The following is an 11,618-nucleotide window of genomic DNA, read 5'->3' on the forward strand; positions in this document are numbered from 1 at the left end:
TATAGAACGTTTAAGTTGCAACTTATAAGAAAAATATTTTTTAATAATTAATTAGTGAATGAAATATGTATTTTCTGAAATAATAAATTAATATTAACAAATGGAAGAGATTTTTGACGAGAGACTAATAATAATATCCTAATTTTTATTAAAGTAAGTAATATAAAATTAAAAATTAAAAATATATGAAAAATGTCTCAATAAATGAATAATGTCATATTTCTTCTTTTGACGAAAAATATCTTCATCAAAAATAACTTTTGCAGTATGAAAAATACCACTAATTCTGGACAACCTATAAGACAACAACAAATACTCCTAAAAATTAAAAGTTAAGCAATAAATTTGCGATGATAAATCTCATATTGGGGATAAAATACTTCCTAATAGAGGTGATTCCATACTTAAGGAGACTTAAATTCGAGACCTTTGAATAAGAATAAGACTCCGTATCTAGGAAAATTTAAATCTGAGACTTTAAGAATGAAAGAATATTTACGATTCCATCATAACTATAGTTGATAGCTGCCCTCTCTTCTCATATGCACTGTCTCTGGGTATGGAATTATATCTACTTTTTTAAGTACAATATTTTAAATATAAAATTAAAAAATTATTTAAAAAGCTGACTTGTTTGTCTCGCAAATAAGTCTGTACCCCTTTTTCACACACTTAAGAAAATTGCTAGATTTTATAAGTACTTCAGCTTTGAGTTGTGGTATGATTGATAAAATTGTATTATTTTAAATAATAAACTTTGAATTTGAATCTTTAAGTTTAAAAATAAATTACGATTGAAAAACACTTCTTTAATATGACTTGGGCGATACAAATTAAAATTAGTTAAAATTTTCAATCTGTATCGAATAAAGAAAAATAATTAAGTATCTCAAACCTAACCACATAAATATGTTTAAATGAGGTGAAGTAAGTAGTACTTAATACTCCTTGCCTTAAAAAATAAGTAACAAATATATCAATTGGTACTCATTTGTTTCAACTTTGATGTTGAAAAAAATATATTCAAAAACTTTATATGGTTATTTTATTTATTTGTATAACAAAAAGTAAGTACTTCAAAGCTAGTCACATAATAATATATCAAGAAGATATAATCATAATTAAAAAAATAATTTCTTGAATGGTTGACAACATCATACACACTTTTCACATATAGTTTGAATAGATCGCTTTTAAAATATATATATAATTGTGGTGTTACTATCCGTTTATGTGTATCTTGATTAATTTTACTGAATATTAGTTACCTCTTATCAGCAATATATACCAGATAACTCATCAACGTTTAGAACAAGTTAAAAGAAATCACATAATATTTTTGTTTCTGAAATGTGAATACGAGCAACCAACTTCATTAACGACTATATCACACCCTTGAATCAAATAAATCACTTTTATCTATAATAAAATGAATTATTCACGTTGATTGTTGATATAAATTGAACACATTTTAGAAGTTTTTTTTGTTTGTTTGTTTTAGAAAATATGACGAATTTAGAACTAGACTTTAGACTAAAATTTAGAAAATATGACGAATAATTTTTCAAAGCCCTTGAATTTAGACTTTGAATAAAAAGGTTTACATAACATTTTCACACACTTTATATTACATGTAAAATGCACGAGGAAACAAGTTGACAATTTTGACCAAATTAGAATGTAGAAACATTCAAAGTAAAGATTATTCGAATTTGAAATTTTTGAATTTATATTTTGAGATTAATAATTAATTTATAAAATAAATACATAATTTAAATTAAAAATATTAAATCAAATCAAAGCTCATATGTCATACATAAATCTAGATCTCACCGTCCAACTATTTAAAATAGGATTTTATCAAGAATTTAGCATTAATTCCAAACTTTATAAAAGTGGTAAAATTAATGAGATCATAAATAACTTCAATTATCAATACTTATCTACTAAACAAAGTATTTAATCTTTCATCTTATAAATAAGGCGTTAATTATTTTCGTATTAGAAAATCTAACGTTAATGAATAAGTTGTTTTTCATATCAAAGATAACTCTCTTATTTAGTATCACTCAATATTTAGTATTTACTTTAAATTTGAGGTTAAATTAAAAAATGTATTAACTCATTATTTAGTATTAATTTTTGCACTAGAAAAAGTTCGAATTTAATCAAGACTCAACTAGAAAAAGTTTGAATTTAATCAAGACTCAACTACAATAACAACAACAACATATCTAATATAGTCTTACAAGTGACGTTTAAAAAGAATGTGATGCGTAACAACAATTACAACAACGTATCCCAATAAAGTTCTACGAGTAAAATCTGAAAAAAAAGTTTCTTTTTATGTTATATAAATACTTTGTATCTCTAATTAAAAACGAATGTGATGTATCCGTTAATGATATTTAATGTTTCCAACTTGTAAAAATTACACTTCCACACGAAATTATATTAATTATTCACGAGTTATTATATACACATATCTTATCTCTATCTTTATAAAGTAGAAATACTATTTCCGATAGACCATCAATTTTTTTAGTTTTTTTTTCATAATTAAACTTTATAAAATATATTAAAATCCACCTTCGAAACCATGAACAATGGCGCTATTCATTCTGCTCCATTTACAACACAATGTGACCTTTCTGTAACCCTTTCTCTCTCTCTCTCTCTCCTCATTTTCTCTCTCATCTCTGCTACTTCATGACCTTCGTGATTATTATTTTTTTACATTGGGAAAACAAAACTCAACCAAACCCCATTACAAAATTAGCATTTTCTTGAAGAATCAGCAACAAATTAGGTGTTAAATTTATTCTTCAAGCTAAAACGAACTCTTAACAAACACAAGTCTTTATCATTCATCAATCCCCTGTTTTTTTTTTCACCAAGAACGAAAACCCCATTTCATCTTCTTTAAAGGGGGTTCTTAAAGATGATAGAACCCAAAAAACAGAGCAAAAACAGAGGTTTTTATGTAAGAATGAAGCTTTTAAACCACAACAATGGCGGAAATAGAAACAGAGGATTGTTTTGTTACAGATATTTCAAATGGGTTCTTTGGTTTTCACTTTCTTTTTATTTTTTCGCTTCGTTTCTATTCAATCATAAACCTAATACCATTTCTAAAACCACCGTTCCTCAATATTCTAAAGCTTCTCGTGCTCTTATTGAATACCCTGAAACTCAAAACCATCGAGGTAAAGATTTTAATTTTATTAATTTTTTTTTGTTATTGCTTACCTTACATTTATCTTATCTTTGTTGTGTTTTTTTCAGTTTCAGATTCGTTGAATGGATTGAAGATTTACGTTTATGATTTGCCAAGTAAATACAATAGCGATTGGTTATCAAACGAAAGATGTAGTAACCATTTATTTGCATCTGAAGTAGCCATACATAAAGCTCTGTTAAACAGCGATGTTCGAACATTTGATCCATTTGAAGCTGATTTTTTCTTCGTCCCTGTTTACGTATCGTGTAATTTCAGCACTGTTAATGGATTCCCTGCTATTGGACATGCTCGTTCTTTAATTTCTTCAGCTATTAAGCTTATTTCATCGGAATTTACTTTTTGGAATCGAAGTTCAGGTTCTGACCATATCTTCGTTGCTTCTCATGATTTTGGGTCTTGTTTTCACACATTGGTAAGTTCAAAAGATTGATATTTTTTTCAAATTCTGAATCAAACCCGATAGAGTTTTGAATATCTATGTGATTTTAATTGCAGGAAGATGTTGCTATGGCAGATGGAGTACCGGAGTTTTTGAGAAAATCGATTATATTACAAACATTTGGTGTTAAATACGATCACCCATGTCAAAAAGCAGAGCATATAGTAATTCCGCCGTATATTTCACCGGAAAGTGTACGGAAAACACTAGCTACGTCGGACGTTAATGGCCGCCGTGATATTTTTGCGTTTTTTAGGGGTAAAATGGAAGTCCACCCAAAAAATGTCAGCGGACGTTTTTACAGCAAGTAAGTTTTGTTAAAATTAAACTGTTTAATTCTCGAGAATTTTTAATGAAAAGACGAAAATAACCCTTATGTTTTTTTTTTTGCAGGAAAGTCCGTACTGTTATATTGAAAAAATATGGGAATGATCGGAGATTTTACCTAAGACGTCATCGGTTTATCGGTTATCAATCGGAGATTTTACGATCAACGTTTTGTTTATGTCCATTAGGATGGGCTCCGTGGAGTCCAAGATTAGTTGAATCAGTTGTTTTAGGCTGCGTGCCGGTGATCATCGCCGACGGCATTGATCTGCCGTTTTCCTCCGCCGTGCCGTGGTCGGAAATCTCCGTCACGGTGGCGGAGAAAGACGTCGGAAAACTTGGCACGATTCTCGAGAACGTGGCAGCAACCAATCTGAGCACAATACAACAGAAGTTGTGGGACCCAAGAATTTCAAGGGCCCTACTTTTTCATGATCGGACGGTGGAGGGTGATGCCACGTGGCAGGTCTTGCATGCCTTGACGGAAAAATTGAGTAGGTCCCATCACAGGTCAAGGGTTTTGAGCGAATGAGATCACGACACGTGTTGTGGTTTTGGTTGGATAGATTCTTATGCCAGCTAAGAAAAAATGTGTAAATGTGGGAAACAGCTAGACATTGTATATGCGGATTTCGGATAAATTGACTATTTGAACGTTCACCTTGTTATCGAGTGTCAAGAATCGTAAGGAAAGCGGGGGTCTCGGTGTGCTGAGTTGGTGGGACGGCATGGGTTGGACAGGAGCTTGTTATTGTTGTACATGTGAAAAGGGAATATTATTTTATTAATTTGGAGAGAAATATGAAGAAACAGGATGCTTATGCTTTGCTGTACAATTCCTTTGTTTTCTTCTTTCTACTCAAAATCATACATACTTGAATTATCGAACGTCTATCAAAAACAGTCTCACTATTATATCTCACTATTATATCGTCAAGTTGGTACTTACCGTTCGAAATATTTTTTATCATACACTAAAATATATTTTATTTTACTCGAGAAAACATAAAGTGGACCAGCAAGTTGACAGCGGGGATGTGTCAGAAACTTTAATGTTTGTATTTTTAATTAATGTAGAAACATTAGAAAAGACAGTGAACTTGTACTACTATTCAATTATTAAACTGGTCACGGCCTCACGGGTTACAATATTACAAAAATAATCCTTTTTATTTCAAGGTAAGTTCAAAATAGTCCAAAAGTAGTGAACAATTTTAATTTAAGGATATATTCCTTAATTTTGCAATTTAGAATTTGATATATTCCTTCTTATAAAAGTGATTTATATATACTTTCTATTGTTATTACACAAATGACCTCATACCAAGGACACAATTCTGACCCTGGCTATGATTGGAGACACGACCTTGAACTTAACCTTGCCTAAGAGCTTGATCCTCGACGTAACCTTTAATTCGGGATTCTACAATCGATTCTAGCCATGATTGGGAATCGACACTAACTTGAACCTACTGTGACCAATGATCCTAAATTGAGATAGAAGTCCATATTCTGAACCAGGGTCCGACCTTGAGCTCGAGTTGGGATCAGGAGTCAGGTAGTCGGGTACTAAACTAGAATCAGGGTAAGGAATTGGATCTTGGTCAGATAGAAGTCAGGTCCTGAGTCGAGAGTTGAGTTTCAGATTGAGAGTTTAATTCTGGATTAGGATCAGACTTTGGGTTTGAGTTGAGGCTGTATCAGAATTAGGAGCCGAATCTCAAATTGAGGTCGAAAGTCTAGTTTAGGGTTGGGGTCATGGTCGATCCCTGAGTAACTGATTGAGATCAAGAATCGAGTCTTGAATCAGATAATAAGGTTGAAAAGGGAGTTTTTAAAAATATATCATTTTTCTTAAATTATACTCAAAACATAAAGGATTATTTTTGTTATTTTCTTGGTTGTAGAATGAAATCAAACAAGAATACTGACCAAAAGGTAATATTTTTAGTCCCAACAAAAGTAACACTGTTTTTAAGGCAATTTTTTTGAACCTTTTTGGCCTCCATATTTGTCTCCTACGCCACCCTTCTTATTCTTTTCCGCATGATCTTTTATGTGTTTGGAAGAAAATTTTGGAATTACGATAAAATTATTTTTAATCAGTACATGATCGGATTGTGATTTGATAATACTATAGTATATAATTTTTTTTGTTTGTACTTTCCTAATCTTTTCTTTTGGGGGGAGTAGAGGGGTAGCCCGTATGGTAATGGAAGAAATTCGACATTTGAATAATACATAATATATAAATATGTATTTTAACTTGGTCTTAGTTGATAACTATGCCTTTCAACTTTGACTGTACATAAGTAAGCATTTAAAGTCGTATAAAGTTACACAAATAGACATGTGTGTCTTACGTGACGTCCTACATGGCAATTTCACGTCTTACGTGACGTCCTATATATATTATGTCACGTAGGATATATGTGTCTACTCGTTTAATTCTACACACGTTTAAGTACCCACCTTGTGCACACCCAAAATTGAAGGACATATATATCAACTGAAGTCAAGTTAAAAGGTGCATTAATATATTATGCCTTTAAAAAAGTAAGATCAATCTTTTATAATAACTGAGTTGTTAATCAAATATTATCTACGTTTACTAAATATTTTCTTATATATACAAGATTTATTATTAAATTGTCGTCAATTCATATGTTACTAGCTGAATCTGCCAATGCTTCAATATTGCTCAATTACTACATGAGAAAAGAGGTGTATAGATACATGTACAACAAGAAAAGTAAAATGCTCATAAATATAAGAGTGAAAGTAGAGAAAAATTAGGCAGACATTAATTTGATAATAAATTCAATAGCATTATTGTTCAACGTAAAATTAATGTGTATATATATATAGTGTGTGTTTCTCACGTTTCAAACGAGAACTCTGATTAAGGGTGAAACAATTCTATCATTGCACCACAATCCATATTGATAGTGTTTGTTCTTTAACGAGCTTTACACAACATAAAAAAGTAATTCTAAATATGAAATAGTTAAAAATACAGATACAAGCGGGCACACACAAAAAAATGGAGAAAGAGGTGTCCCTATGAATACGCTGAGATAAATAAAACTTTTTCCTTAATTAGAGATTTTACATTTAAATTTTATAAAACAAACTTTTGATACCAAATGTTTTTTTAAATATCTTTAATAAATTTTATAATGCGTAAATTCGAATTACTGCTATCTCTAATATTAGATTAATATATAACACATAAAATAGAGGGTAAAAATTAGTTTCTCATATCTTATTATGAAAAAATTGAATGATTATAGTGGGAAATATAATGATTAATTATTGGAACAAGGATATGCATTATCCTTTAATAAAATTAATAAAATTACGCACTTGTGCATTGGATTATCATCATAGTTAATTGTCCATTGGTGCATTAGATTATCGTCAAGCACAACTAATTATGGTGCCTAACAAATACAATTTTCTTTGACTTCTTATTCATTTAATTTTAAGGTTCAATTAATTTAAATTCGAATTGGAAAGTTTCATTCTGAGAGGCAAAACACTTTATCATAAGCGACTTTACCCCTAAAATTTAAACTCAAAATATCTAATCAAGAATTTTAAAAAAAGTACTTATTAATCCATCACAACTTTAATTTGATGCCTAACAACTATGTACAATTTTTTCTAATTTCCTCCTTGATTTTTAATTTAGTACCTGTTTTGGAGCTCAACTTATCTAAATTTGTATAAAAATATTTTATTTTAGAAGGTAAAGCATTCTGCATATTCATATAATAAGCGATGTTATATCTAAAACTTTAATTCAAATCTTCTGATTGAAAATATATATAGAAATACTTATCAATCTACCGTCATTTTTAATCTAGTGCCTAACAAATACAATAAACAACTGGAATTAGGTAATATACGTGACGTAACTAAACTTTAAATTTAATAAATATATTGTTATCTTAGTTGAAGACATGTCTCTTTCATGTATTCACTTAGAGATTAAGGAAACTTCTAAAGTAGATTTGGTCCATAGCTTCTTATTTAATTGATTAATTTAATTAGTTGCTAGTAGCAGTAGGCTACTAGTAGCCTAAGCAAGTTACCATATGTTTAGGGATATATGAAAATAGTTATGTCAACTAATCTTTAATAAAATCAGTAACGAACATTTTAAGTCATTGAATCAGTCATTAATTCTTATATCAAAATACGCAATTATGCATCTATGCTTGGTGTATCATACCTTATTATATTTGATACCTACATGAAGGCCTCGATAATTTGGATCTCATTGTATAAAGTTCATTTAAAAAAAAGTTGCACCTTAATAGATTTTTTTTTTCAAATTCGAAACTCAAAGTCAAATTCTCTGATTAAAAGATAAAAGAGACTTATTATCCCACAATCGCACAGAGTACTTGAGCTATATTAATATTGATGATACATAATCATGTAGCAAACTAATCATACAAGAGTATTGATATAATTTATTTGTGTGTGCGTGTGTTTTTAACCTCTCTTTTTTTTTGCGAAAAAGTAAAGAGATTTATTTATTAGTAAAAAAAAAGAAGAGAAAATCTGAGCAAAAATCGAATTGAATCACAAATTAATAGTAATTCAATTGATAATGAATAAAGTGAATTCTTGATTTATAGTGATCATTCATTTGATAGTAGACTCGTAAATGATGAGAAAAGAAAATAAATAGTTTAATTCACACATTTAAATGAAGCAAAACTACAAGAACAATATTCTATTCAATGTGATCTCATAAGTGAAGTCTGACAACTCTCATTTTATTATATTATTTGGCAATATATATATATATATTGTTTTGAAAATAGTTGGAGTTGGAATTTAATTTTGTACTAACAAACTACATGCCAAAATTATTATATTTGAAAACCATTTGTACTACAAAACCAAAAAAGTAAGATGCTCATCAATATAAGAGTGGAAATTCGGAAAAATTAGGTAGTTGTCAATTTAATAAATTCAATAGCATTGTACAAAGTAGTAGTAAAATTTAATATGGTATGTGTACATCACTTTTCAACTTATCCAATAATAATAACACTATAAGAGCTAGTTTTAATACTTTTTCAACTTATGTTTCTTAAATTGATCTTAATTAATATAATTAATAGAAGAATCACCAAAAAGAGGAGTCACTTGTTAACAAAAATTGTTGTACTATCAAATAATTAAATTATGTTACATAAGTTAATTCATTAAGAAAAACTTTTTTTAAAATATTATTTTGACCTCACAAACTAAGTAAAAACAATTGATAGGAAACACATCAATAAAAATGAATATGTTAGAATCTCTTTTAACTTCTTTTTTAAAATGTATTTTCTATTTAATATTTTTTTATGATAAGAATTCTGACTCTGCCACTAATTCCAATCATCTATCTTATCCACATTATTATTCATTGTTTTTCTTGGAAACTAAGAAAGTGAAGAGAAAAGAAATACATAATGTTGCTTCTAAGCCAAAAAAAAAATATACTAAAAGGAATGGTCCACATTTATGACAATTTAAACTATATATTATATATCAAGGTCCAAAATGTATACCCTACAAGCACAATAACCTAAAAACATTGATGTGCCCTACTCATTTCAACTCACATTTTGCCCTTTTTCAGATTGCTGGACCATATTATATACACTTTTTTAGGTTGAAATCAAAATCATGAACCCATCAAGGCCCTAGGTCTACATAATTACTCTGATCATATTAGTAATCATATATATTATACTTTGATTATTGAGTAATCACCTTGTTGATTATTACTCAATGGATAAATCAATTGACCAACTTTTTTTAGGTGTGAGTTACATAGATCAATTTCACGTCTATTTACGGGGTCAACTTATATTAAATTGAGACGTTTAACTTTAAATGTGATGCCTTTCTAATTTTCTAAAGGCCAAAAATATCTCAAGACTTCATTTTTTCTTTTAGATTTTCTAAAGTCAACTAGGTCTCACTATTCTGGATTCATACTGAATAGATTTATTAAAGAATATACAACCTTCATCACTGAAAGATTTTTTATTCTCTCGACTTGAACTCAAGACGTTTAGTTAAAATTAAAGGAATATTAGTCATGCTATAAGTAGTAGTAGAGAAATGACTTCCAAAGGAATTATAAACTTTAAAGAACTATTTTTTTGTTTCTCACAAACTTTGGTCTGACTAATTCGAATTTATGTTGCATAAAGCCTTATGAAAAGACAAAATGTTTTTTAGCATGATTCTTTTTTAGTTACAAGACTTTAACCCAAAAACCTCTAATCAAGATTTAGAAGAAGAATTCTACTCTGCCACAATCCTCGATGATAATTAAAAATTACATTTAGGACAAATTAGTTTTGTGCATTAGAAATAAATTTATTACATTATTGGATTTGATCACAACACAATTTTATTGGTTTGGCTTATCCAAGAAAGAAAGAAAAAAAAAACATGAGAAACTCATAAATTGAAATGGGACCTTTAATGTACCCTCAAAACTCTAAAAAGTCATCATAAAGCCATATGACAATTGAAAGGTTTGTAGATTCCCTTCCCTTCATGTTAAGTCAATAATAGTATATCATCATGAGCCAGAAAACGGATAAGATTCTTTCATCTTTAATTAATAGTCTCAATTTTAAGTTTTCGAGATAAAAAAAGTTTATGCAAAGATCATTTTTCCTTTTACGAGCCTTACAATATGTGATGAAATAGACTGAATTTCTTCATTTGTAATTCTAGATCTTGAGTTTGAGTTCTGAAATAACAAAATATCTTTATAGGAAGTGGTTTCCACTTTCATAGGTTTTACACAACACAAATTTGATTTATCCTAATTTACGTATAACGTATGGGAGTTGGTTTAACTGTCCTAATTATGTCAGAACATTTTCGAGATGTAAATGAGTGCGATATACTTCTATTAATTGACTATGTTCCGTTTCGTTCGAGCAGAATCAATCCGACGTAAAATAAATACCGAACATCAGACGGTGAGAAAAAAAAGTAGTAAGCCTTTAGGTTTGAGACATATGATTGAGCATATGACAGTGTATATAGAGACCCTACTGGATGTGGAGTGTGAGCTGTGTTAGCACATGTAATGCTACCTCTACCTAACAAAAGAAAACTCAAAACTTAAAAGAGGAAAGCCATGTGATGAATTATTTGTTAGAGAATATTTTTGCAAGTAGTCTTGTCTTCTTGAATTGAAACAACTAATGACATGTTTTGAATTGTGTAATCACATTGCCTAGATATTTATGATACTTGTATTAAATTAATTATTGACTTAATGATTTCTCTAATATCAAAAGAAAAACAAGTCAAATATCATTGAAAATATTACAAGGAGTATACAGTTTAAAATATGAACTGGTCAAACAATGTTATATATATACTTATAAAGATTGCTACTTGTTCTTACATATTCACTTCTTTGCTAACACGAATTACTGAAAGATTTGTTTTGGACCCTTGAATATACCTAGGGTGGAAAATATGCCAAATTGTATAACAAAATTTGATGAACTTGTTATACACAAATTTAAGCTCTTGGGTGTTATATTTAAATTTCTTTGTTGTCTGCGT

The 11,618-nt window shown here is 29.2% G+C and overlaps 1 protein-coding gene across 1 annotated transcript; it reads left to right on the forward strand.

Moving 5' to 3' along the window:
• The first annotated feature begins 2,444 nt into the window (after positions 1–2,444).
• On the forward strand, positions 2,445–4,895 carry LOC102602384 (probable glucuronoxylan glucuronosyltransferase IRX7). Its single transcript, XM_006348964.1, has 4 exons — positions 2,445–3,206; positions 3,286–3,653; positions 3,737–3,987; positions 4,074–4,895. Exons 1-4 carry the CDS (start codon positions 2,942–2,944, stop codon positions 4,537–4,539), a joined length of 1,350 nt encoding a protein of 449 aa, XP_006349026.1. The 5' UTR covers positions 2,445–2,941; the 3' UTR covers positions 4,540–4,895.
• The last annotated feature ends 6,723 nt before the right edge of the window (positions 4,896–11,618 follow it).

Source organism: Solanum tuberosum, unplaced genomic scaffold, assembly GCF_000226075.1.
Source record: "Solanum tuberosum cultivar DM 1-3 516 R44 unplaced genomic scaffold, SolTub_3.0 scf00101, whole genome shotgun sequence".
In the NCBI taxonomy this organism is placed as follows: Eukaryota; Viridiplantae; Streptophyta; class Magnoliopsida; order Solanales; family Solanaceae; genus Solanum; species Solanum tuberosum.

Bases quoted from the DNA above. Each gene is read 5' to 3' on its own strand.
- LOC102602384 (XM_006348964.1), top strand. From the start codon at position 2,942: ATGATAGAACCCAAAAAACAGAGCAAAAACAGAGGTTTTTATGTAAGA. The intron at 3,207-3,285 runs GTAAAGATTTTA...TGTTTTTTTCAG, and splicing joins TGAAACTCAAAACCATCGAG to TTTCAGATTCGTTGAATGGA. The intron at 3,988-4,073 runs GTAAGTTTTGTT...TTTTTTTTGCAG, and splicing joins AGCGGACGTTTTTACAGCAA to GAAAGTCCGTACTGTTATAT.